The sequence below is a fragment of the Molothrus aeneus genome, chromosome 10 (assembly GCF_037042795.1).
Source record: "Molothrus aeneus isolate 106 chromosome 10, BPBGC_Maene_1.0, whole genome shotgun sequence".
Lineage (NCBI taxonomy): Eukaryota > Metazoa > Chordata > Aves > Passeriformes > Icteridae > Molothrus > Molothrus aeneus.
The window spans coordinates 24,483,696-24,511,670 of record NC_089655.1 but is presented as its reverse complement, the minus strand read 5'-3'; the positions used below and the strand labels follow the sequence as shown (position 1 = coordinate 24,511,670).

The 27,975-nt window shown below is 49.8% G+C and overlaps 1 protein-coding gene across 3 annotated transcripts in view; it reads right to left on the bottom strand.

Moving 5' to 3' along the window:
* VEPH1 (ventricular zone expressed PH domain containing 1) overlaps positions 1-27,975 on the bottom strand; it is a 51,313-nt gene that overhangs the window by 9,099 nt on the left and 14,239 nt on the right. The window contains exons 4-11 of one of the 3 annotated variants that reach the window (XM_066556781.1): positions 23,909-24,075; positions 22,255-22,464; positions 18,340-18,557; positions 15,132-15,153; positions 13,087-13,277; positions 11,752-12,146; positions 3,110-3,249; positions 877-1,011 (exon numbers count right to left, since the gene is read on the bottom strand). In XM_066556781.1, coding sequence (XP_066412878.1) covers positions 877-1,011; positions 3,110-3,249; positions 11,752-12,146; positions 13,087-13,277; positions 15,132-15,153; positions 18,340-18,557; positions 22,255-22,464; positions 23,909-24,075 — 1,478 coding nt within the window. Of the gene's footprint in view, positions 1-876; positions 1,012-3,109; positions 3,250-11,751; positions 12,147-13,086; positions 13,297-15,131; positions 15,154-18,339; positions 18,558-22,254; positions 22,465-23,908; positions 24,076-27,975 lie in introns of all 3 variants that reach the window. The other 2 variants (XM_066556782.1, XM_066556780.1) reach the window with 2 other exon arrangements.

Here is a 27,975-nt window from a genome sequence, read left to right as displayed (position 1 = left end):
TGCAGAACTCAGGGTTTGTGAGACTGTGACATGGATAAGAACTAACAAATATCTGAGTCCAAACAAGTTAAAGCCATGCTGAGCAGCAAAGCTGCTCTAAAGCCTCTGCATGAGCCAGGCTTGGATTCAACAGCAGCTCAGATCCTTAGCACAGCTCCTCTGTGCCTGAGAAAATCTGGCCCCAAAGCTGCTCTCAGATGTGGGGGTGCCCCACTCCTCTGAGCCCCAGCAAGAGCTCCCACTCCTTCACCACATCACCCTGGGAGTTCAGAAGGTGTTCCCAACAAAACTGTGGTTTCAAATCAGCCATAGTCTTGGTAATTTAATACTATTCCACCAGACATCTTCATGCCCACAATATTCTGAGAGAGTGTTGTAAAATCATGTTTGACAACTCATTTCATCCCAATGAGCTGGATGGAAATGCTCAGGAATAAATAGATATTTGTTTTCCAATCCTACAGTGGCCTTTTCCAAGCAGCTGATGAATAGCTTGGAAAGAGCATTCACTGAAATCCTGGAGACAGAAAAGAGCTTTGGGCTGCAATCCCTTCAGCTGGTGGGGGTAACTAATGGCACATGTGCAGACAAATAACTCCATAAAATCCAGGGCTGTGTGTAGCTGGGTGAACTTCCAAGGGCTGCCCAACACCCCACAGCAGCAGCTGAGCTGAGCCTGGAGCTCCAGACTGAGAGCAGGACCAAACCCACATGCAGCATCCCTGCTCTTCATGCCATGGGTCACTTCTGGGATGGGGAACCAGCCTGGGCACCTTCCAAAGCACAGCACAAAACACCCCTGAACACAGAAAAGGCTCCAAAGTGCAGGGCCAAGTCCTCCTGCTCTTTTAACCAGTGAGGAAAGTGACCCCTTACCTTCTGGTGAGGGAAGGTGGACTGGATCATGGCAGCCTCAAAGCTGTGCGTGCCCTTGAGCTGTGTCTTCTCCCACAGCGCCTTGAGGACTTGCACAGAGCTGCTTTGGGTGGACAAAGGTTCTGCAAACAGGCTCTGCAGGAAACATCAGGGATGATTTCAGGTGTTTTTTCACTCAGGTGTTACCAAAGAGCATCTTGTGCTCACAGTGGGACAGCCAGGAGAACCAGGGGTGAGGCCTGGGCAGTTCTGATGGGTCCGTGGGCTCACAACTGGATAAACACCAAACACCTCAGTTCCTCTGGGCTTTCTGAAGCTTATTGCACATCCCACAGCTCTGAGGAATGAGGATTCCCCTTCAATGGCCACTACACGACCTGGTTCTGTATTGAAATGTGAATTTATCACCAGTCAGCAGCCCTGGCCCCTCTGTGTGAACCACACACAGAGAGCTGGGGGAGCTGCATCCCCCTGGGCAAACCTGGCATTTCCAGGCAGAGGGAGGGGGTTCCTCCCACCCGTGCAGGGCTCTAGGAGTGTGTTTGGAGCTCCCCAGGTCCCAGTCCTTGAGCAGCACGAGCAGAGCCTGTGAGTGCCCTGGCCAGAGGGTGGGATGAAGCACAGGAGGCAGAGCTCCACAGGGCTCTCTGTTTAATATTGATTCCAGTAACAGCCCAGTACTTGCACGTGTGTGGAATTTCCTAACAGGTCACAAATAGTGTGAAACTAAGAGAGAGCCCTACATTCACACTTCAAGGTGCAACAGGTGGAGTTTGAGCTGAAATACAATGTTCAGTTTCTTAACACACACAGAGCCTTTCACTGCAGTTCATCCCATCCTCAGGCAGCCTTGGGAGCCCCCAGGATTCATCCAAAATTAACACAGTGAGGGATGCTGTGGATGGAACAGCCTGAATTGCTCTGCCCTGGGTGTTTTCCTAGAAATAAATACTTTTCAAGAACACTGGTCCGTTCATTTAAAAAATAATAATGGAGAGTTCTACTGTGTTTCACTCTCAGCACGGGCTGCAGGAGTTTCAGCACCTGGGCAGGACAGGTGACACCTTGCTGGGGGCTGCTGTCCCCCCGAGCTCCCTGGGCCACAGCACAGTGAGTGACCCAGCAGCCCTGCCCACACAGCAGCACTGTGGCTGGCAACACTTGTGCCTCTCCTCCATCTCCTCCGTGATCTTTTAATTAAAGAACGCAGTTACACGCAGGAGCCAAGATAGGAGCGCACAACAAATCTGATTTTCCACACTGCAAATATTCGATTTCACAATATGGGCAATGTCCTTCAAACGTGGGATTCCTGGATGGACTTTCTGTCTCCTCTGTCTGAGCAAACCCATCCAGCCTAATCCTGCTGTCCTGCACTAATAATTTCCCAATTTCTATCCAAGAGTTTTGAAACACAGTAGAACTCTCCATTATTATTTTTTAAATGAACGGACCAGTGTTCTTGAAAAGTATTTATTTCTAGGAAAACACCCAGGGCAGAGCAATTCAGGCTGTTCCATCCACAGCATCCCTCACTGTGTTAATTTTGGATAAATCCTGGGGGCTTCCAAGGCTGCCTGAGGATGGGATGAACTGCAGTGAAAGGCTCTGTGTGTGTTAAGAAACTGAACATTGTATTTCAGCTCAAACCCCACCTGTTGCACCTTGAAGTGTGAATGTAGGGCTCTCTCTTAGTTTCACACTATTTGTGACCTGTTGGGAAATTCCACACACGTGCAAGTACTGGGCTGTTCTTGGAATCAATATTAAACACAGGAAAATCACCTGAGGGGTGGTAGAACAGCACTGAGCTGATTTACAAATCCTGCTCAGTCCCAACCTCTGCAGTAAAACCCCAGTGGGTTCTGCCCCTCCAACCTCCTCCTGCAGCCTTGGGGTTGGGGCTGCTCCCCTGAAATCCACTGCCAGCTCCTGGCTGCTTCCCAGGCACCTGGGAGTTCTGCCTGAATAAGAGCAATATGCTTTGGTCCCACTTTTTTATCCCCAGACTTTGTAATCTCCCCAGCCAGTTTGAATTTGGGGTATTTAACAGAAATAGAAAAACTTCTACAGCACAAAACAACTTCAGCCCAGTGGAACGAGCTCCTGAGGGACCACAAGGGTCACAAATGGCTGTGAGTTAGGGGTGCATTTAATGAGTTTAACCATGAAACATTCTTGTCCAAGTGGCACAGGAGCAGCCCAGAGGGGCCCTGGCTGGTGTGGGCCTCACCTGCTGGAACAGGAACATGATGTGGATCCAGAGGGGAGGCTGCTGGCTCACCAGGGTGAAGCTGGATTTGCTGTACAGGCAGTAGTGGCCCTTCAGGGGACAGCTGAAGAACAGCTTTGCCACACAGCTTTGAACAGTATCTGCAAAGGCAAACATGGCAGGTAAAAACCAGCTACAAAGCAGAGAAAAAGCTCAGTGCCCGTGCTGGGGTGCCAGAGCCATGGGGAAAAACATTCCACTCAGGATTTGGGGCATTCCTGCAGCCAGCAGGGCACTGATGTGTCTGCACCCTTAAAGAAGGAGAGAAATTCAGTGTTCAGTGCTTCAGATCTTACCCTGTAACCCTTTACTGCCAAATGCAGGAGGGACAGCACAGCCCAGCCAGGCTGTTCATAGTCCTTGTGCTTTCTCATGTGTTTGGGATACCAAACCAGCAGGTCCATCCAAACTGTGTCTCCCTTTTCCTATTTAAACAGCTCGTTGGGAAACCCCTGCCCTGGCAGGGCCCAGCCAGGTGGGGCTGACACCTGTGGGATCCCTGCTGAGGTGAAGGTTCGAACTGGAAATTGAGATGCACAATTCTGCTTTTGCTAAATATTATAGATCATGGAATGGTTTGGGTTGGAAAGACCCTAAATCCCACCCAGCCCCACCCCTGGGTGGCAGGGACACCTCCCACTGTCCCAGGTGCTCCCAGCCCCAGTGTCCAGCCTGGCCTGGGGCACTGCCAGGGATCCAGGGGCAGCCCCAGCTGTGCCAGGGCCTGCCCACCCTGCCAGGGAACAATTCCTAATTCCCAATATCCCACCCAGCCCTGCCCTCTGTCCATGTGAAACCATTTCCTCAGCAAACCCAAATAGCTTTGTCTGAGGATGATAAAACCCTTGCCAGCTTCTGGGGTTTGCTCCCAGCCTCACAGCCACCTGGCCTCTCTGCAGCATTTCTGGCAGGTTCCAACACCCCACTTTGAGATTTTCTGCATTTTCAGTGACAATCTGTGACACCGACACTTTGTCCTGGCAAGGCATTCCTTTGTAGCTCTGGTAAACTCATTCCTCACATGTGACACCTTTACACGAAACACTGAATTTATTACATTTCCCTCCTATGCATTCACATCTTGATTAGATGGAAAATGTTAAACCCAAGCATTTCAAACCCATCTGTTGTGGACACACAGGCTGCCCCTGCTCTTGTCAGCAGATCCAGAAACCATCTCTGCTTACTCACATTTTCTCCAAAGTCACAGCTCATTTTTTCAGCCAGGAGATTTTCTTTGAGCATTTTCTTCCTTCCCCTTCTCCCCACGGTGACTCACCACGACAGCAAGGGACTGACTCACATCCCTGCATGGCTGGCCCATGAGCAACACCCCCCAGCAGGGAAAAACGGGGCATGAACCCCCTTCTCTGGGAGCATGGCATAAAATGCACTCACTTGGATTGCTGGCTATGGGGAAAACTTGAGTTTCATTACCCAGACCTGCCAGTTCTCACCCAAACCTGCCAGTGCTCGTGTTCACTGCAACAGAGGGGTTGGGGAAGCCAACGGGGTTAATGAGAGCCATCCTGGATCCTGGGGCACATGAAAGCACACAATGACATTTCCAGAGAGGCTGCTGACAGATGCTCCTCCAAACTGCAGACCCCTCACAGATGCTGAAATAACCTTCACTCATGCACTCAAGCAGAAATCGGGCTTGGCCTGGGGCCAGGTGTGTGGAAAGCTGACGTTTCAAGATGGGAAATGACTCTTAGCTAAAAATGACCCCAAAGCACGTGAAGAGGAAGGTGAAGAGGAGCAGGCAGCTTGTCCTTCCTCTTGCCTGGAACACAGCCATTACTCTCCCAGTTCCAAACACAGGGACTGACAGAAAACCTGGGAGCAGGGAGAAGGGGCAGGGCTGCAGCCCCTGATGGGAGAAGGCACCCAGGGAGGACCTGCTTGGGGGGCTGGGAAGGACATTCCTGAATGCTGATAAAGATGGCAAAGGATCTGTGGAGAGGCTCCTGAGGAAGTGCTTAGCAAGGGTTTGTGGTGACACTGAGGAGCACACGGAGGCTGAGGACACGTGCCAAAATCAACGGCAGCTCCAGAGCACAGCCCTGGCTGCCTGAGCACCAAGTTCCTGGAAAACTGCAGCCCTCATTTGTCACTACCACTGCAGAAAGCTCCTTCCCAGATGATCTCCCAGGCCCTGGAATGAGCTGAGCAGCTCCTCAGGGCTGCCCTGCTCTGTTTGAAGTGCTGGGTTTGGCACCGGCTGAGCAGCAGCCCACATTTGCTACGTGCAGCTTTCAGCAGCTCCTGATGAGCCACCAGGATCCACCTCTGACAGGGAATATCAGTTATTCCACTTCAGCAGAACCACGGAATCATGGAGTGCCTTGGGTTGGAAGGGACTTTAAATATCATCTCATTTCAGCCCTGCCATGGCAGGGACACCTTCTACCATCCCAGGCTGCTCCAGCCCCAGTGTCCAGCCTGATCCTGGGCACTGCCAGGGATCCAGGGGCAGCCCAGCTGCTCTGGGAATCCCATCCCAGCCCCTCCCAGCCAGGAATTCCTCCCCAGCATCCCATCCATCCCTGCCCTCTGGCAGTTTAAGACCATCTTCTCCTGTCCTTTCATTATCTGCCAGGCTCTCCTCCTTCCCCAGCCTTGGCAGGAGAGTCCAAGCACCACAAGAAAAGGATTTTGAGACACGAGAAGAGCACCATGAGGCACCAACCCACCCACAGAGTCACCAAGTGCCCCAGAAGGCTGATCAAGACCCCAAGGCAAGGTTCCTCAGCCAAGGAACATTTCTCAGCCCAGCTCTTGGCGCGTCTCTGCCTTCCAGCAAGGGAATAAGCAACAGCTCCTTCCTCCTACAGGAAACAAGGGAATATATGTTGCAATTTTAAAGTTCACAACTGAGTGGTTGTGCCTGGGGAAAGGGAACAAAATATAACCAGAAGAATGTCAGCAGAGCTGTTAATTGTTACCTATTCCAGCTTCACATGCTGGGCTGAACCAGGAGGGTACAGAGTCACTGGCTCTGGGAACAATTAATGTGTTATTTGATTTACATTGGTGATCCTTTACTATTAAATGAAATCTGTTAATAAGAGTAAAAGTATGCTCATAAATTTCCTGAATAGAATCCAACCCATGCATAAACATGGAACCAATAAGAAATGGATGCAACTTTTTAAACTTTGGGTTTAAGCTTTTTCAGCTTCCTCAGTTTCCTTTGCCTGACCTCTTCAGTTTGGGTTACAAAAAGTATGCAAACAATAAATACATTTATAGGAGGAGAGGGCAATTTTTAAAGCAAGCAGCTTCAAGAAGTGCTGCTTTATATTGTTTTTAACACACTAACTTTGTGTGCAGGGCATAACTCAGTCCAAGGTGTGAGTTACACCAACATCAAGAGAAGGCAGGGCTGTAATGGGGGTGGACACCAACAACGAGGCACTCAGACTCCACATCCAAGGGGCAAATCCAGGAGCTCAGAAGCCATAAAATCGTCCCAGAATCACAGATGGGGTTGGAAGGGCCTTAAAGCTCTTGTTCTACCTCCCCTTCCTTCCCCTAGACCAGGTTGCTCCAAGCCCCGTCCAAGTCCAAGCCCTGTGGTTGATGCCACCACCCCCAGGAGTGTCCCAGCTGCCAGGTGAAGCCCACCTAGAGAGCAGCCTGTTCTGAGGGCAGCTGTGAGGCCCCCAGGATGTGCCACACATGTGTGAGGGCAGCCAGGGGACAGCTGGTCACATCCGCAACACTCTGCTGTGGCGCTGGGAATCTCTCCTTGGTCTGACAACGTGGATCACCAGGAGCACCACGGCACTGGTGGTGGCACTGCCATCCCCAGCAGTGACAGTGCCATCCTGAGCTGTGGCCATCCTGAGTGGTGACACTGCCATCCCCAGCAGTGACACTGCCATCCTGAGCTGTGGCACTGCCATCCCAAGCGGTGGCACAATGGCCATCCCCAGCGGTGGCACAATGGCCATCCCCAGCGGTGGCACTGCCATCCCCAGCGGTGGCACAATGGCCATGCCCAGCGGTGGCACAATGGCCATGCCCAGTGGTGGCGCTGCCATCCCCAGCGGTGGCACTGCCATCCCCAGCGGTGGAACAATGGCCATCCCCAGCGGTGGCACTGCCATCCCCAGTGGTGGCACAATGGCCATCCCCAGCGGTGGCACAATGGCCATGCCCAGCGGTGGTGCTGCCATCCCCAGCGGTGGCACAATGGCCATGCCCAGTGGTGGCACTGCCATCCCCAGCGGTGGAACAATGGCCATCCCCAGCGGTGGCACAATGGCCATGCCCAGCGGTGGCACAATGGCCATGCCCAGCGGTGGCGCTGCCATCCCCAGCAGTGGCACAATGGCCATCCCCAGCAGTGGCACAATGGCCATGCCCAGCGGTGGCGCTGCCATCCCCAGCAGTGGCACAATGGCCATCCCCAGCGGTGGAACAATGGCCATCCCCAGCGGTGGAACAATGGCCATCCCCAGCGGTGGCACAATGGCCATGCCCAGCGGTGGCACTGCCATGCCCAGCGGTGGCACAATGGCCATCCCCAGCGGTGGCACAATGGCCATGCCCTGCCTCCCTGGCCCCTGGGGCACTGGGAATGCCAGCCGTGCCAATGCAATGCCAGCTGATGCTCACAGGGCAGCTCCCTGGGAAGGCTCTCCTGAGCCTGCCCAGCTCTGTGATCCCCCTGCAGGACCCGAGGCCCATCTGTTCCCAATCAGGGGCTGCTGATGGTATGCTGGAATCCACCAGGGCTGAGCAGGGCTGAGCACTGCAGGGGAGCAATGAGCTCTTCCATCCACGCCGGCATCTGGTCCCCATTAGCCCTCAGTACCACATAAAACATAATAACAACCACATTGGGGGCCAGCAGGCTGCAACCTGCTCCCCCTGCAGCCTCCCCCTCTGCCAGGGCTCCCAGGGAATGCTCATGGATGGCTTTCCTCCTGCATGGCACCAGCAGCCAGCAGGGACTGCTGCAAAATGGTTCCCATGTTTTTCCATGGGTGTTGCTGACCTGGCCTCAGTGAGCAAGGGGAAATGATTCCATGGTGTCCGAGGGCTCTGTCCTTTCAGAAGGAGCCTGGAGATGGCAAATCCTCCAGCATCCTTGACACACAGATATCATCAGATGCTCTCCTTCCAGCAGCTCACCTGACATTCAAAGCTCTGGGCATTAATGGCAGCTTTTTTTATCCAAATTACCTAAAAATGGAGCAGAACTAGAGCAGAACACAACGGCCTGTCCTTGCTATCCTCAAACCCAGGAGCTGTGCAGGTCCTGCCTGGGAATGGCTGCACCCATTCCAAGGGCAGGGTGCACAGGGCCATGGCTCTGAGGCACTGTCCTGGCAGGGGTGGGAAACAAGGAGAGCAGATCACAAATCCTGATCACAAATCCTGATCCACCAGGAGAATACAGCATCCCAACTCATCCCAGAAAATATGGGCTGAGGAAAACACTGCTGAACTCCATGAAAACTGAAGAGCCTGACAAATATGGTGGCCTGTTGTTTTTCTCTTCTTTTGAGGAAAAGATCCCCAGGATTAAGAAGCTTTAAGTGATGAACATGACATTAAAAAATGCCTCAAATTGCATCAGGTATGTCAGAGATGTGGGTCAGGGCTCAAGGCTCCAAGCTAAGCAGGAACTGAACCAATAAATGGATTTTTGAGGGTTTGGGTTCCTTCTTTCTGCCCCAGCTCAAATCCCCTCTCTGACTGCAGTGTTATTCCAAAAAAATCCCTTATGCACATGAGCCTGGTGTTGCAGCTTGTCTGCTCTGTGAAACACGCCCAGCTTAAACCTTTCCTTTAGGATAAAACCTTCTGGCCAGCAGCCCAGTGCTAGCACTGCTCCTGCTGTAGGATCATCACCCAATTCACAGCTCTCCCCTGCCCAAGGCACAGCCAGCCAAAACTAGTAAATATTAAACAAAACAGCTGACATGGCAATTTTTCAAGGTCTGTAGGAGGCATCTTCAAACTGGCACAGACAGTTCATGGATCCACCCTGACACTTCTTAACCTGCAGCCCTTCCCAGCTGTAAAATCTGACACTCCAGGTAATATTGCATCCATTTGGACAGGGAATATAAATTGAATGAGCTTGGAAGTCAATAAGGAGCCTGCAAATCACACCCTGTAAAGCAAAAATACTCCGTGAGGGGTAAGACCTACACAGCAAACGTCTGACTCAAGAGCAAAAAAGCCAATTTGCAAATCACAGACAATTTAGCAGAGCAGAGGTGCCTATTCTGCGTGTTTTGAGCTTGCCTCTGACAACTTCACGGCGTGTTCTCCAGCACCTGGATGGGGGCAGACACTCAGTTAATCCTCCCAGTCACTGGTGATATTGCAAATCTCTTTTCCAGGCTGCAGAGGCCATTTATCTCCACATGGAGGTCTCCGATTTTCCTCACACTCCTGCAGCCACTCTCATCCTTTATGCTCCAAATTGAGGCTCTAATTAATGCAGGCACTCCCACAATGGTTTGGGTTGGAGGGGACCTTGGAGCCCCTCCAGCTCCTGGCAGGGACAACTTCCCCTGTGTCACTACTGCCCAGATCTGAGGATCCTGCAGGAAAATTGGGATATTCCCAAGGTTCTGTCCTCACCAGCACACCCCAATCTGGAGGAGCCCCAGTCTGGGGTTAAGAATGAGGAACTCTCCCCATTCCCAGACAGGCTGCCCCAGGTCAGACACCACCAGCAGCAGAGATGCCAGCAGGGGTGGAACTCTGGTCAGGAGAGCAGAATTTGGTCCATCACCCCTTGGAAATTCTTCTAAATTCTTCTTTATTAACACCCTGCTGACCCCCCAGAGCTGCCACTTGAAATCCCAGGAAAGGCCTGAGCAGGGAAAGGAAAGGTTGGGAAATGTGCACTCTTGCAACACATTCTGCCACTATTTCCTTCAAATGCTCTGTGTCATGAGGGGCTGCTCTGGGGTTCTTATCTTTTCATATCTTCCGTGTCTCACACATTAAATTTTCAGTTCAGACTCCCCCACAGCCTACATAAAATCAGCCAACTATATTTATTAATGTTTTCTAATCTTGTTTTTTTTTCTGCTAAACACGTTGGTGAAATGTAAAACATGCCTTTGAGTGGGCCCTGTTAGAGTTTGGGGATCTCTGAAGTGCAATAACTGCAGGTTTTTGGAGAGCTTTATGCAATATCTGAAATATTAACAGAGCCGTCCCCTGTGGAATGAGCAGGGCTGCATTTCTTCAACAGATTTAGAGCGAGTCCCATAAATCTCTGCTCTGCACATATGTCCCTGCTCAAGGAATTTCCCTAGGAATGCTGGTTGAGGATTTTCAGGAAATTACAATAGTTTGAATGAATTTAGAAATAGTCACATGCCTAGGATGTATCATAAGAGGTATTGCAGAAAGGAAACTGAGCAATACATTAAAAAATATTCAATATATGGGATTTCATTAATGTGGGGTCAGAGCACTCAGCACTTCAAAAACCACATTGTTCACTCTCATGTTTTCACTGGAATTTTATGCAACACAAGTTTTGTCCTTAATTCTACCAGATAACTATTTCAACTACTAACCCTGGAATTTAAAGTATTTAGGAAATTCTTCAGAAGCATAAGCTTTTAAAATATATAGAGAGAAAAAGAATTATATCCCTTTTATGAGTGGAAACTGCTTTTCCACTTCTTGACCACTCAGAAAAGAAAGAAATAAATCTTTTATCAACTTCGGTTGATGCTTGTTGGAGCTGAAGTGACGCTGTATTAGAAGGTGATGTTTGAAGTGACTGGAAATTTAATTTATTAAATTTAATTTAATTGATTGAGGCAGCTGCTCTTTGGGATCAACGTGGCCCATGGAAGGGTTGGGCTGTGAACAGCTCATGGCCACCACTGAGGGGGTTGGATGCACCCAAATTCACCTCAAAGGGAATAAGGGAGGAGGCTCCCAACCCAACCCAACCCAACCCAACCCAACCCAAAGCATTCACTTCAAAGAGGAGCAGATCACAGACCCACCAGGGATGAAAGCAGCAAACATTAAAGCAGCCCAGGCATTGGTGAGATGGGATCCAGCCCAGCCCAGCCCATGGGGATCTCACCCCGCTGTGCCCTTCAGGAGTTTTGTGGTTGGAATGTGCTGCCCTGAGGGTCCTGCCCTTTGTTGGCCCAGTCCAGCTGATAATGAGGAAGGAGGCCCAGAGTTGCCCAAACCAACCCAGCAGGAGCCTCACGGACCAGCACGGGGCCCACGGCACGTGGGCTGTGCAGCACACATCAATCCCTGACGTCCCAGCCCGCCCCACAGCTCCAGCCTGGAGCTGGCAATGTCCCATCCTGCCCTGCCTTGTTCCCAGAGGCTCTGCCACCCTCAGGGCTCACTCCCCACCACATCCAGAGGGAAATGTTCACCTGAGCCTTCGTGGGAGTCTGGGAGAGGCACGGGATGTGTCCCTGGAGGAAATAAATCCTGGAAGGGTTCAAAAGATTCTGTTTGGGAAATGCTGTTTTCTCCAGCTGATGTTCCTCCCTGCCTGTGCTGGGGGTCTCTGCTCCCCTTTGGGCCCTGAGGGGGGTTTGGGTGGGTACAGAAGCCCTTGGGGGGCTCAATCTGCTTACCTTCGATCACACACTGCTCAGGGATGGGAATCCTCCTCCCCATCTCCATCACAAACTCCTTGACCTTGCCCAGGTTCTCCTTCAGGTGCAGGTACAGCTTGTCCTGGTGCTCCACAGGGCCTGTGGCTGCCTCTGCCCTTCCCTCCAGGGCCTGTTCTGGGGTCAGCTCTGGCAGACTGCCTGCCTGGGGGTGATCAGCACTCTGGTGTGAAAGCAGGCAGCTCCCCAGGTGCCCTGCCTCAGACTGCACCCCAAAAGGCTCCTGCTGGTGCTCCTGGCTGAGGCACAGCTCGGAGAAGGAGATGCCAGCAGGGATGTCCCCACTGTCCTCATCTGTCCCTCCCTCTGAGCTCAGCCCCTTCACCCTGAGTGTGTGCAGGGCCAGGCTCTTGGACCTGCAGGGAGGAAAGGAAAAAGGGCTTGGAACAGAGGCAGGGCACAAAAATCCCCCCAAAACGTGCCCTGTGCAGCTGCCTCAGAGAGCCCAATGTGGGCTCACCGAGCCAGGGGCAGGAACCTGCTGGGAAATCTGCATTTCCTAAGCCAGGCTCAAGCCCCAGCTTTAATGAGCAAATGAGATGGAACAACATCCAAATGATATGCACATATCCCAACATCTGCCATGGGGGAGTGAGGCAGCCCCTCTGCAAGGATCCTGGAGCCCTGGGGTGGTGTGGCTGAGGTACCAATCTCACCATAGAAAAGGCAAGCAGTAATTTCACTGAACCAGGACCCTGCCTCCAGCCCTTCCTGCCCTGCGTCCCTGCTGGGATGGAGGGGAGCAAAGAGAGCAGAAGTGGCTGAGAGGGCAAATCCTGGAGCAGGAAGAGCTCTGTGTGGAGCTGTGGAGCAGGGACAGCCCCACACAGCTGTCACTGATAAATACTGTTAGTGATAACACCCCAGAAAAGCTCTCAGGGCCTTCCTGTCCGTGATATTTCAATGCAGGGCTTCTTTTTCTTCTTGCCCTTTTTGCTGCTTTAGGGAACAGAAAAGATTAACTGGGTTTCCCAGAGCAGCTGGGGCTGCCCCTGGATCCCTGGCAGTGCCCAAGGCCAGGCTGGATGGGCTTGGAGCACCTGGGACAGTGGGAGGTGTCCCTGCCCATGGTGGCACTGGATGGGCTTTGAGGCCCTCCCAACCCAAACCATTCTGGGGTTCTGGGACTTAGAAAGATTTCATCCAGCCCTTAAGTTCATGATGCAAAAGCTGGTTAAATTTAGGTTTATGCTGCCTGTGGGTATTCCACAAGCAGACCAAACCCTCCGTGTTTGGATAAAGTTTTATGACAGACCTGATCTCCCTAAACCCCTCACACATTTTCCAGAGCCATACCTGTTAAACCTTATATCCTTCCTTTCTTCTTTAGAGACCTGGCCCAGGCTGTATCTCCTCACTGAGCCGGGGGTGCTGTTGTCCACATTTATTTTCTCTTCAAAAGCCTGGATTTTAACTTGCAGCTTTTCATCTTCTTCACCGCCATTCACGACAGATTTTAAATCATCCAGTGGTACAGGACATTCTGCCTCAGGGTCCTTTTCCATCCTGAGGAAGCAGAAAGCAGAGGTTTAACTCTGGCACACTCTGCTCATTGTGCTGATGCTGTGTCTGTGCCTGGGACTTGTGGTTTGGATCTGGTAAAATAATTATGTTTAAACAGAGATTCCCTGAGGTTATTTTCAGGAACATCTTCTAGATCAACATCTCTGGTGGATCAGAAGCATTGAACATCTCTGACAACCCTGGCCTGGAAAGCACCAAGCACCAGCAAATCACAACTCTGTCCCTGACAGTTAAAAGTTTTTCATCTGAACTCAAATAATTCTCTTGAAATTGCTAAACACTGACTTATTGCATTATTTTCACAAGGCAAAAGTCAAGTTACTTGCAGACTTTATAGAATTCTGTGGTTTTAAAGCTTTGACCAAAGTACATGCAGTTCTTACTGAATTATTGCCCTCTGAGAAATAAAAATACCTTTTAAAACTCAGGAAAAATTATGAGCAATGTGACTCCAGCTCAGCAAAGAGAAAATGAATAGTTAAAATGAGCTTGTAGGACTGCAGGGCAAGTAGTTCTGGTTTGGATTTCTTATGTTTGTCTTAAAATCACAGAATCAGAGAACCAGGGAATGGTGTGGGTTGGAAGGGACCTTAAAGCCCATCCGTGGGCAGGGCCACCTTCCTCCAAACCCTATCTAGCCTGGCCCTAGGCACTGCCACGGATGGGCAGCCACAATATGCAACATTTTAATGCAAAATTCAAAGGTAACTTTCAAATAAATTGAAGGGAGGCCGTTGATCTTACAGGACAAAAAGAAATCTGCTGGAAAAGACACTGTTGGTAGAAACGTGCTGGGTTCCCTCAAACAGCTTTGGAAATGGCTTTTTGTGGGTTCCTGCATCACTCAGAGCCTGCACAGAGACTCAGCTCCCCTGAATATTTGGCCATTTGCTGGAAATCTGAATTTTGAGTGTCCTTACTCTGCCTTGGAGCTGCTGTAGGACTGGATTTCCCAGGGACCCACAGCAACAGCATCACTGCTCTGCTGGGGTGATGTGAACATTCCCCCCTCACTCCTGCAGCAGGGAGGAACTGGCACCAAAAACCATGGAGCAGCACAGAGCAAACAGGAATCTCTTGGAGAATCAAGGGGGATTGGACACTATTTACTTTTTAAACTCCACCCACAGCTCTAAGACAAGTTTGTTATGCTCCTGACTATTTCTTTGTTTGATTTTCTTTTTCTTCCCCCTGATGAACAAACATCTGAATAGCTAAATCTGTAAACCATGGATATATAAAACCACAAATGAGGGGTTTAACACAGCCCTTCCAAAGCAGCAGAGTCTCACAAGCCACGCTCGCAGTGGGGGAGCCCATTAAAAACTCCCCAAACTGCACATTACCAATTGTAAAAAGCCAGGTTTTTACAAAACAACCAGAAATGTGGCATCACAAAATGCACTTTTTCACTTGTTTTGATAAAGGCAGCTCAGGATATTTCTCAGGGGAGCTGGCAAGTTTTGTCTTGCTTTGTTTTTAATTCAAGCAAGATCTCATAATATATTAACACTGAGGAGCACTTGAAAAATATTCTTCTGTAATAAAGACCCTTGATGTGACCTTTCCTAACAAATCTTTCTGGGGATGTAGGACAAGATTTAATTTATTGGAAAGCAGTCACTCCACCACAGCTCCCAACACTGCTGCCATTGTGGGAGCTGAGCTCTGAGGAAAACTCCTGTTCCCTGTGTAAATATGGGCAAAGCCTCAGGCACAGAGAGGGGATTGATGGACTGATGGGCCTTGGGAGGGACAGACCCCAGCCAGGGAGCCCTGGTGATGTTAGGGATTAAAAATGGTGTTTCAAACAGCACCTCTTTGTGCAGCCTCCTCCTGCTGAGCTCCCATGGCCTTGTGCAGGGAATGCAAGGAAGTTCTTCTCCTAAAGAACCACAAAATCGTTATGGTTGGAAAAGAAACATTGATGAATCCTATTTTATGTATGCAGAGCAGAAAAAAGTCACTCCTAGGGCGTGGAGGGTGGGCTCCTCAAGCCACCATCCCACTGTTGCCCCTGCTGGTGCCAGATTCCCAAGTGGGAAGCAGAGGGTCTCCGAGTGCCCAGGAGCTCTCCTGTGCACCAGCCCTGTGCCCACATCAGCTCCTTGGGAAGCCAAAGGGACAAACCTCCACAAAATCCTCAGTGAGGGCTCCATCCCACTCCACTGAGACCCTGGCAGCCCTTCCTGCTGGGCTCCCCTTGCAGCTCCTCTCAGACCAACCATTGTCTGCAGCCTTGGCAAGAGGCACTGCTGAGGCTGCTGGAGCAGGATCAGTTTACACCAAAGCTGTTTGCAGGAGGAGGAGGAGGAGGAGGAGGAGGAGGAGGAGGAAGGTGCACGAGCTCATGGGGAAACCATCCTCCAAAAATGGTGCCAGGCTGCTTCATGCTTTTAAATCCTCTGGGCAAATGCACCCCAGTGCCCAGGTGATGCATTAGCACAAAGGGCATTTCTCCACACCAGCACTGGGGTGCTCACCGTGGGGAAAAGAGCATCCCAAAGGGAGATTAATGAAAATACACCTGGGATTGTGGCCAGGGCTTCACCTCTGTGCTCATGGAGGCCACAAGGATGGGTCAGGTGTTTGTGGTTTGTTGAGGGAGAGAAAATCACCTCCTCAAACAGGATGGACAAGAAAGTTTGAAGAAGGCAAGTGGTGGAGGAAAGATCATGGAACTGTCAGCAGAATCCCAGACTGGTTTGGGTTGGAGGGACCTTAAAGATCATCCCATTCCACCCCCTTCCACTGGGATCTTTCCACTGTCCCAGGTGCTCCCAGCCCCAGTGTCCAGCCTGGCCTTGGGCACTGCCAGGGATCCAGGGGCAGCCCCAGCTGCTCTGGGCACCTGTGCCAGGGCCTGCCCACCCTCTGAGCAAAGAACTTCCTCATATTTAACCTAAATCTCTCCTGTGCCAGTGCCAAACAATTCCAAGCTGCCACAGCACTGAGAGGAGCAGCATTGGTGCAGCCCCTTAAGCTCAGTTCCTACCTAGAACAAGGACTTGGAAGCTTTCTTCCCCTTTAATTGACTGCACTGCCCCTCTAGGTTGGCTGAGTCCATTAAAACCCTGCATATGTTCTTTAAAAGCCCCTCTGGGACTGAATAACTTGCAATTTTGGGACAGTAAGGAGCAGCAGGGCATGGCCTGGTTTTAATTATGCTCCCCAGTCCCTGCATGTAAAATTCCCTGTGTCAAACAACGCCAGGCCAGCCATGGCTCTGAAAAAATCAGCTTTTCCTTATGTAAACACAGGAGTTTTGGAAGGAATGGCTATAATCCAGCCCACAGTTTAAAATCCTGCTTTCCCTTCACAGCACAACCACCCTGGATTGCTGCTCTTTAGCTCAGTGGCTGCAGCAGCTCCAGAGCTGGGAGAGCACTTCCACCTTCACATCTGGGCTGGTCCCACTTCCCAAGCATGAGTCAAAACCAGCTCTGCTTAAATCAGCAGAGAGCTCTCATTCACCCTTGTCTGATCAAGCTGATACTCTGCCTGAAATGTAAAACCAAATAGCTAAAAACTGTGAAAAACCAGCATTCTGCTGTGATCTCTCACAGCCATGTTGAGATACTGAGGGCACAGAGGGTTGGGGAGGGAATGAAATTTAAAATAAATAAAGAAATAAATAAAATCAAGGAGCAGAGAGAGAAAATCATCTGTAACCACACTCACACAGACAATAAAGCTTCTACTCTTCAGCCAGTCCTTAACAAAGAGAATTTTAGCTAGAAACAGCCAGATTTTGATGAAAACTTTGTTTTAAACTAGATTTTCTTAGCAGCTCTAAGAGATAAATGTGAAGCCCAGAATATAATAAGGAACAGGAATATAACCATGTTTTAACAAAGTAATTTTTCAGCCATAAATGGGGGGACCATGATGGGTTGGGAATGCCAAGGGCTGCTTTCTGCTGAGGTTCTGCCCCCAGGTGAGGCTTGGACATTTCTCACAGCCTCACAGTCAGATGAGGGGCTCTGTCTGGGTTCCTCTCCTTTCTCATTTTTACCTCTCTCCAGGACACCAATTATTTGTTTCCCCACTGACCTCAATGTTTTGGCTCCACTGGTCCCAGTCTGGCTCCAGGGCTGGCCTTCACTGTCAGGAGTTTTCTGACACCTCTGTTCCATTTTCCCAAAGAATCACTACTCCTGTGTGCCCCCCTGACCTATGCAAGATACACAACTCAAATTCTCAGTCTCTCACTAATTAGAAGTGACTGCCACCCTGTATTTAAATAACATTCCTATCCTCACTGTGACAAACCCCACAACACTTCAACCTTAGGATGTACAGCCAGAAGCAGCTGAGCAAGCAGAACATCTCACTGTGGATGCTTCAGAAATTCTTTTCAGACTTTTTTTGGGGCAAATCTTCGTCAGGGAGCTCAGCCAGCCATTGTTCTCCTCACCCTCAGTGGGCATTTTCTAGAATAAACTCACTGATAATTGTGAGCTTGACTTTATTTTTAACTGAGGTTTTTTTAGCTTGCTTAAATCTACTTATCTGGGGTATGGCTTTCTTCATGGCAACGGGAGCATATTTAATGGGAATTTTGGTGCCTCACAGTGATGCCAAAAGAGGCTACCTGGAACAGAGGCTACCTGGAACAGAGGCCAGACAGAGTTAAAGGAATAAAGTACGGAATTATTAAAACGCCTTCAAAGGAACTTGGGCAGTACAAGAGCCTGGCCGGGGCTCCACCTAAGATGGACCCAAGACGGACCCCAAGTCATGATTTTTCACACTTTTACAAGTTTTGGTCCATTTCCACATTGGGGTTAATTGCCCAATTCCAGCTCCAGGTGATGCAGTCCCACCCTCCCAGTTTGCTCTCCTCAATTCAGTGCTTGCACCTGTTGGGCACAAAGCAGAGGCGTCCTTGGTTTTGGGGCTGGACAAGGGAACTGCTGACACTTTCTGTGCAGCTCAGAGTCACACACTAGGGCAGCACAGAGTCTGGAAACCGTGCAAGCCAAGCTGCAGGCCCGAGCAGGGGCAGTGAGAGAGCAGCAGTACCTGGCGGCCGCGCCGTCGGCGCCGAGCTGCCGCGCCAGCAGCCTGGCGATGGCAGAGAAGCTGTTGCTCATGCGGTAAATGTCCCTGCTCTGGGAGCCCAGGATGCTCGAGAAGCTGTCGGTGAGGCTCTTGATCTCCAGCAGCAGGAGGTGGTGAAAGGAGTGCTCCATGTTGGCCAGCTGGCTCACCAGATACAGCAGGGACGTTCTGGCTCGCTCCTGGGCAGCGTGGGGAGATAAGAACAGGGCTGAACACACGAATTCATTGTTTGCTGCTGTCAGGGGTTTGTTTGTGTGCTGGGACTGAGTCACCGTCCCTGGGGAAGAGTGGCTGCCCCACCATGACACAGGCAGCTGCCTCAAACACAGCTTATTTGTGGTTACACTGAAGTGACTTTTGTTCCTCTTGGTGTTACCTAACCCAGACTAACTCAGGACATCTTGTCTCCTCCTCAGACCTAAGCCAGATCCCTCAAGGCTCTTTAAGGGCCCTGCATCCTTCTGGGTTGGTGGATCAGCCTGGCTCAGTGACCAGGGCCCCAGCAGCACCAAGCTCCCCTTTCACCTCTGATGAGTCTGGCTCAGCTACTTCACAAAACCAGAGAATGGTTTAGAAGGGACCTTAGAGACCACCCAGTCCCACCTTCCAGATTGCTCCAAGCCCCACCAACACCTCCAGGAATGGGGAACATCCAGCCTGTATCTAAACATCTCCAGATTAGGGCTCCTCTGTTAGAGCTGTCCTAATTAGATTGGGTTCCACAGTCCTAAAAACACCCAAGTGGGAAAAGCAGTGGAAAAAACAGCAATTAACTCAGGAACTCCCATCAGGTCCTTCACTGGGGGAATCCTTTTACTCAGGGAAGCCCACTTGGTCCTCAGCAGATTGATGGAGAACTGGGAGATGTTTGGATTTCAGCCTGTGCTGAAACACAAACAAAGGCAGAAAAACAAACAGCTTTCTTCTTCCCAAGGGCCAGCAGGGAGCTCATGTGCCACGCACGTGCTCTGGGCTCTGCAGGGTCCCAGCCCCATTTCCTCCTCTCTTCTGGGACCTCGTAACCAGAGAGCAAAATCTGCTGAAAGGTTGATTCCAGACCCAGCTGGGCTGCAAAAATACCCAGGAGGCTTTGGCAGGACATGGCCCTGCATCACGGGTGAGGCTTTTTTTGAAGAGCAAACCAACGTAATTCAAGGAAAAGCAGCTCTGCCATGACAGAGATAAATGGCAGGAGTGGATCAGACAAACTGCACCCTTCAGCCATATGGGGGAAAGCTCCAGCTACACCCTGGGCTGGGCTGATGTGACCAAGGTTTTTCCTCAATGGCTTGGACGAGGTTGACTCTTTGTTGCACAGTTACTCATTTATTTGAAAGCCGATCCTTCCTCCAAGAGATAAACAGAGGTTCAATTAACATTTAAAACACATTTTTGTTTTCTAAACAAACTGCGCAGCAGACTAAATGGGGAGCAGTTTTGACCATTTTCCTGTCACTTTGATCCAGCTGGAGAGTCTCCAGCCATGCTGAAATGCTGCTACTCGCCTGGAGTGAGGTAAAAGAACAATAAACTCGCCTGAGTAATATAATATGTAACTGTTATACAAAACAAAATTACAGCAAAACAGCTCAACATGAAAGCAGCCGTTATCCCTGCCACAGTTCTAATCCAAAATGTTTCACAAAGCCTATTTGGATGCACATAACCTCTTGTTATTTCAGCAATGCCTGTTTGATGTATTCGTGTATTTTCTCGTAAGCAGCCCTTGCATTTTATGGCATTACATCTGCCAGAAGGTGAGGAGCTAAAGCACAAGCAATGAGGTGTGGCAAACTGTGCTTTTTTCTTAAAAACAGGTTCAGGAGACTACAAAAAGATCACAAGGCTTTCAGAAATAACTCCAACTCCCAGATGGTTCAACACATAGGGGAAAAAAATAAAGTGTCCGACTGCCCTGGGCCCCAAGATGGTTTTTCATTTGCACAAGTTTATGGTTAAGGGACAAGTTCTGACTCCAGCTTGCCCCTTGAGAGTGTTGCTGACACCAGCAGAAGTGGTGTGTGTAAACAAGGGGCAACCTTTCAATTCCAGAGCTCTCCTCTCTCCTGGGGTCCCTGGAAGCACAGGAGGCTTTTTCTAGGTGCCAGCAAGGATTTGCTGCTCAGATCCACAGTCCCGACCATCCAGGGCCAAGCCTCCATCCTTGCCACCTCTTTTCCCCAGGCAAGCCTTCCAGTGAAATAAAACATCAACAAATAAAGTCCCAGCTCTGCCATTGATGTCTCCTTGCCTGCTTGTTTTGCTTGGCTGGGCAGGGGACGCCGATTCCTGTCTGAGAAGTGACAGAACATCCATGGCACGCTCGTGTCAGGACAGGGGAGAGGGGACAAGGGATGAGGGAGGGTTGGGAAGGCCCTGACACAGGGGCTGTGAGATGGGACCATCCGAGGCACACGTGGGTTGGTGGTTGGACTCAATGGTCCTGGAGGCGTTTTCCAGCCGGGCAGATTTTATGATTCCATGATCTCACCTCTGCTCAGGAATCAGCCATGGAGGCATTTCCTTCCCCTCTTAGGTGAGGTGATTATTTTCATCAGACCAGCTTAGACAGGGTTTGGAGCAGCCTGGGGTAGTGGAAGTGTCCCTGCCCATGGCAGGGGAAGGGGATGAGCTTTAAGATCCCTTCCAACCCAAACCATTCTAAGATCTCCCATAATTCAGAATATTCACACTTCCTAACCTTTTAGAGAACAAAACAAGAGAGGAGCCGTTGATCTCCTGGTGGAACATTCACCTCTGCCACCCTCTGTGTGTTGTCTTTATCTCTGTTTTTGAGTCTGGAGCACAGGGTCCCTGGATGTCAGTGACAAACACAGCAAACAAATGACAAATGTGTCCTCCCCATGGGCTGGGATGCTGCTGAGTCAGCAGCTTCCCAAAAAATCAGACTCATGGCACAGGACATGGTGAGAGCTTCCTCAACATTTACTCCAGGGAGGCTGGACATTAGTTATTCAGTGCAGGCTGTGTGTGCTCCACTCAGTAGATTGGTGCAGCCACGTAAACCAACAGGTTAAAAACACGAGGGGAAAATATTCTTTGAATCAAGTCTTTGTAAACTTTACTCCAGTGTGCAGTTTCCAGCACTACATGGAATCCAACAGGGCCAGTTGGTTTCTCGCTCATTCTTGGTTTGGTATAAAACAATCACAGCAACAAAAGGCAAAATAAATAAATTCAGGCCCTTTGAAGTAGCAGAACTCAGCGGAAATGGAGCCTCAGAGACACCCAGATGGGGAGAGCTGGTTCAACACCCCAAAACACAGAATCCAAATGAAATCCTTCAGTTCTGAGCCCAGCTGTGCTCAGCTGAGGATTGGCTGGTTAGCAACCATAAAGTTTCTAGAAAATGCTGACACTCAAATACTAAACACAGAATTAAATGTGGTCACCTGCAGGTCTTATAAAAGTAAAACTTGCTGGGGGATGGAAGTAAACAAGGAGAGAACAAAAAACTTAATTTGGCTCCCAGGCCCCAATGGGATTTTGGCTCCTCTTTCCACCCAACAGAAATAAGATTTATGAAGCCAAACCAAATCTGGTTTTGATTCTTCTGAGATAAATTTAATTTTACATGAATGCAAAGCTCCAGATCAGTAGAAACAGCAAGGATGGTGTCTTCCTGTGCTGCTCAGACACATGAGGCCCAGCCAATACACACCCAAATTATTTGCCAAAGGGGGAAGGACTGGAATAAGATCATCTTTAAGGTCCCTCCCAACCCAAACCATTCCATGATTCCACGGCAGGGCAGTCAGGTTACTAGATAAGAAATATGTGGATGCATTACTTTGTACAAGAATAAAAGCAACCCCAAGCACAAACCCAAGCAAGTCCTCTCGTTTCCCACCATACCTCATCAAGATGTCCAACAGCTCCAAAGATTTTTGCTGTCTGCCCAATCAAACTGGGAAAACTCTCCCCAACTTCCCTCAGTGTGGGAAGAAAAGGGGCCAAGGCTGCAGGTTCGTAGCTGGATATTTCCAGAAGGATGTTTAGAATCACCTCGCTGTGGTTGGGGTCCCTCAGGTGTGCAAATAAAAATGGCAAACACTCTCTCAGCACCTGTTAAAAAATCAGAAACAAATTGGATCTCTGTTTTGAATTGTGAACACATATAACCAGAGGAGACACAACCACCAGAGTGATAAAAATAAGCCACCAGACTCTGAGTTAATAGAAGTTTTCCACCCTTGGTGACCTTTGCATGGAGCTATCACTGAGGTCAATCCAAGTTCAACAGAACATATGGAATAAGGGTAAGCTCTGCTTTAAAATATGGCAGTTATGCATAAATAAGTAAGGAAATGCCCAATTTAAAAAAATACCAAAAACCACGTTTACTAAATTTTTTCCCTCCTCCAGGCCAGTCTATATTTTATTGATTAAAAGAACGTAAGACTCAGCCTTCCTCAATAATACAGTAAATTAAAGTACTTGCAGAAATTTTTGGGTTCCACCAGAAACTAAACAATGTGACAAGGTCAGGAGCTGGAATAGAGGGAAAAATATGGGGCAAGACCCTCTCTGCATAATAAATGTGCTGTAGGTAAGTTGTCATTTCTTGTAAGAACCCAATGTTCGGGAGACTGAGGGTGTAGTCCTCAGAGTCACCTGCCAAACAGGATGCAGTTGTGTACTGAGGGATTAATTCAGGGTACACAGGCACACTAATGTACCCTGGATTCAGGGAAACTGCTGCAGTTTGTGGAAAAGACATTCAGACACAGACATGGGGTAAAAAACAACCTCTTCTTCTGTTCTTTCTTTTGGGGATTATCAGTTCTCATCAGTTCCGAAATCATCTTAATTGTGCTTGATGTGGATTTTAATACAGGTCATGTATACTGACAGAAACACAGTGACGGGAATCCACACTCAGCTGACAGAGGAAGAGCCAAAATCATTGGACACAAATGGTTTAACCCAAACCTTTTGGTCCACAGAGTCTTTGCTCTGTTCTCCTTATATCTAGTGGAGAACTTGGGATGGAATTAGAGAACTGACAGGGAATTAGCACAGGAAGGCACTGTGGTGGTGTTCGCAGGGGTCCCAGGATGAGAGAAGAGACGAGGATCTGACTCCATGTTTCAGAAGGCTTGATTTATTATTTTATTATATATATTATATTAAAACTATGCTAAAAGAATAGAAGAAAGGATTTCACCGGAAGGCTTGCAAGGAAAGGAGAGAATGGAATGATAACAAAATCCTGACTGACCAGTAAGTCTGAAACAGCCAGACTGTGATTGGCCATTAATTAGGAACAACCACATGAGACCAATCACAGATCCACCTGTTGCATTCCACAACAGCAGATAACCATTGGTTACATTTCGTTCCTGAGGCCTCTCAGCTTCTCAGGAGAAAAAATCCTAGGGAAAGGATTTTTCATAAAAGTTGTCTGTGACAATGCACAGCCCTGCACGGTGCCATTCCTCCCTCACCAAGCCTGTGAGACCCAACCCCCCAAAAGGAGGGGCAGGCAGATGTTCCTGGTGTGGCTTACCCCCAGTTCTCTCTTCCTGGCCACGGTGTGCAGGAGCCTGAGGAGGTGGAGCTGCTCGGGCGGGTCCAGCTGGGCCATGGGTGCCACCAGCTCGGGCAGGTGGGCGCGGATCGGCCGCGGCTGCTTCTCGTAGAGCGCGGGCAGCACCCGCAGCAGCATCCAGTTCCCTGGGGACACAGCAGGGACAGAGCTCAGCCTGGGAGCTGTGCCTGGGGGAGCATCCTATTTACCATCTGTCAGGGCTGGGGCAGTTATCTGCTCTTCATTGGGCAGTTTTCTTTATCCATTCCACAGCCAATCCTCCCTCCAGATCTCTACTGTTAAGAGTTATTAATTATGAATTATCTCCTGTCCATGGCCAGTGAGTGTCCCTGCATGGCTGATCCAATCCCATCATCCCATGGGGAGATGCTCCGCCCAGGGGAGGAGCCAAGCATTCCTACCTGGGTACAATCTGAGCTTTGGGACAGCGCAGCAGCCTCTGCCCACTGCATTGCCAGAGGAGCAGCTTCCCGCTGCCCTGCATTCCCAGAGGAGCAGCTTCCTGCTGCCCTGCATTCCCAGAGGAGCAGCTTCCTGCTGCCCAGTGCATTCCCAGAGGAGCAGCTTCTGCTGCCCTGCATTGCCAGAGGAGCAGCTTCTGCTGCCCTGCATTGCCAGAGGAGCAGCTTCCCGCTGCCCTGCATTGCCAGAGGAGCAGCTTCCCACTGCCCTGCATTGCCAGAGGAGCAGCTTCTGCTGCCCTGCATTCCCAGAGGAGCAGCTTCTGCTGCCCTGCATTGCCAGAGGAGCAGCTTCTGCTGCCCTGCATTGCCAGAGGAGCAGCTTCTGCTGCCCTGCATTCCCAGAGGAGCAGCTTCCTGCTGCCCTGCATTGCCAGAGGAGCAGCTTCCTGCTGCCCTGCATTCCCAGAGGAGCAGCTTCTGCTGCCCTGCATTCCCAGAGGAGCAGCTTCCTGCTGCCCTGCATTCCCAGAGGAGCAGCTTCCTGCTGCCCTGCATTGCCAGAGGAGCAGCTTCCTGCTGCCCTGCATTGCCAGAGGAGCAGCTTCCTGCTGCCCTGCACTGCCAGAGGGAGCCCAGGCCCATCTCCAGCAGCGCTGGAGCTGCAGAGGAAAACTCCCCCCTTGTGCAGGATCCCTGCTCCAGCAGAGCCACAGCTGGCACTGCAGGAGGGCTGAGCCCCCATGGGATGGGGCTGTGCCACCCCCTGACACACAGGGGACAGGGCCTGCTCTCACTCTGGCAGTGGTTTGTTTTCTTTTTTGTACTTTTGTATTTTTAAATTTCCTAATAAAGAACTGTTATTCCTATTCCCATAGCTTTTCCTCAGAGCCCCTTAATTTCAAAAATATAATATTTTGGGGGGAGAAGGTTTACACTTTCCATTTCAGGGAGGCTTCTGCCTTCCTTAGCAGACATCTGTCTTTCCAGACCAGGTGTCAGTCAGTGCCCAGCACTGGGCACAGCCCCACAGCACCAGCACGCTCTGGAAACAGCAGGTTAGCAATCACAGAACATTTGGGTCAGAGAGACCAGGGAGGCATAAAACTGTAGAAAATTATATATTGGGCCAAGAAACCAAAAAATTATCAAAATAGAGCAAATCATTGCAAGCATAACAACACTGTGTAAGAAACCCCCACTAATTCCTATTAATTATAATTTTATTTCTGAATATCATAAGAAAGCTGCTTAATGAGCTATCAGTTTTGGATGATGCCCTGTTGAGTCCCAGGCCAAACTAAGTGTGATTTCAATTAACAAAGAAACGAGAGAAGAAAGGAGGAGAGAAATGACAAAGAAACAACAAAAGACAAAAAATTACAATTCTTTGCTGAGATTCAGATTTTCAAATCAAATAAGCATCATATGGAAGGAATAGTTGGCGCACAGAGAGCTAAACATGCATTTGAGCAGAAATAGTTAAGGATGCCATTTCCAGGAATAGAAAGGAGCCAGAGAGAGCCAACTGCAGACAGACAGAGATATGCTAAACCCTCTCTCACACATTTTCTTAAGATGTCTGTGCATAATTCAATTTGAAGCCCAGGCTCATACCAAAATATATAACTTCACATCGCAGTACATGCCTGCCTCAATGGACTTAAGTTTCACTTGAGCAACATATGGAAAACATCTGCCTATTGCAACCTAGTATGGCTCCTTTCTGTAAACCCTTGGAAGTCCTCACGGCCTCTTTGGATTTGGTTTCCAAGAGGAATCAGCTCTCTGGCCTGCTGCTTTTCCTCCCATTTACATCTGAGACGGATGATTTCGGAAGATAAGCAGATCTGTTCATGGATGGTAGGAAAAGGATATTTGGGTTCAGACTGGAGCACGTGGGGCTCTTGCCAGATACAGAAAATGCACCCCAGGACACAGCTGGGTCTCACAACCTCCCCCTGAGCCAAGAAATGAGCACATAACTCAGGGCAGGTTCAGACAGCTCTGAGCCCAACAGCTTGTAATGATCCCTGAGGGTCCCTATCCTTCTCAGGAGTGGCTCTCCACTCCAGCCAGCCACACTTCTGCACCTTGTCCTGCTTGGAGAATCCCTGGCTGCTTCCCAGGGGCTGCCCCGAGCCCCCTGTGCAGCTCAGCAGTGCCAAAGGCCAGGCCTGACCCCACTCCCACCCCACGGACACGGCAAATTAATCTTGTCCTGTTCTACACAGTCACAAAGGCCAGGGGCAAAGGAAAGAGATTTGCTGATGAATCACCCTGAAAAGATGAGCAAACTGCTCCACTCTGGCCATTTTCTAACCATGTTCCCTGGGCTCTTCCCAGTGGATCTGGATAAAAATGTCACCGCTAACATTGCATGGGATTGATGCCAAGCACCAATTCCCCCAGAGGATCACCTGGAGATCAGGGAAAGGTTCTTCCCCAGAGGGTGCTGGCACTGCCCAGGCTCCCCAGGGCAGGGCACAGCCCCGAGGCTGCCAGGAGAGTTTGGACAGCGCTGCCAGGGATGCCCAGGCTGGGATTGTTGGGATATCTGGGCAGGGCCAGGGGCTGGGTTGGAGGATCCTTGGGGGTCCTTTCCAACCCAGGATGAGTATGGATGCACTGGAACTTTCATAGACTCACGTCATAGCTTGAAATCAAAACATTTTGTACTGAATTATTTTCTCTCCAGATGACGTCGTGCTTCCAGCACTAAGTCCTTTCTTTGTACTGGGAGTTTTCTGCCCACATGGAGCAGAGCCCTTAAACTCCAGTCAAATTTCAGCAACAATTGCAAAAGATGAAATTCCCGTATTCCTGGACAGGCAAATTTCCTCCCAGCTATAGAAGTGTGCTGGGAAGGAATCCAAGAGGCAGAAACAAAAATAACAGCTTTAAGCAAGGAAAGACACCATCCTGAGCCATGCTATTGCCTAAGCTGGGATGTCAGGGATAGGAAGGGATCTGGAAGGGAAGACTGATTATTTAGTCTGGCAAAGGAGCGTTTGGAGTGTGGGGTGTATCAGAGAAGTGATGCAATCACAGATGATGGACTGCAGCCACCAAACCTCTCTAACAAAAAATACTTTGTGCTAGCACAGCTTTGGGCAGCTTCCTGCAGCAAACACCGCTGGGCTGATATTCCCTAACCAAGATAAATGGAAAGCAAAGGCAAGCAGAGCAATCCCCTCCCTCTGCAGGGAGATTGAAGTGACCTCACTGACATGGAATTGCTTTTAAGAGAAGAACCTGTGTGCACACGTGTAAATAATCCCAGATATCCCAGTTTGGGTCTGTTCTTCAGAGACCTCAAGAAAGGTCAGCAGGCACAACCCAGTTGGCCACTTTCTGGTCTTTTCATGTTTGAGGTAGCAAGGGATACTCAGAGCTGTTTGTTTGTCACATCTTTATGGGCTCCCAGGGGATTTATGCACACCCAGCTTCCCAAGCCCCTGATTCCCAGAGCTTGGACAGCCAGAGGTGATATTGGGAATTCTGAATAATTCATTTGTTCCCAATCTTGCTTCATCTACCTCAGTCTAAACTAAGAAAATGTTTGTTGTGTGAGAATGGAAAAAACATCCCACTCAACTCCCTAAATGCCTTCCTTCCCTGTTC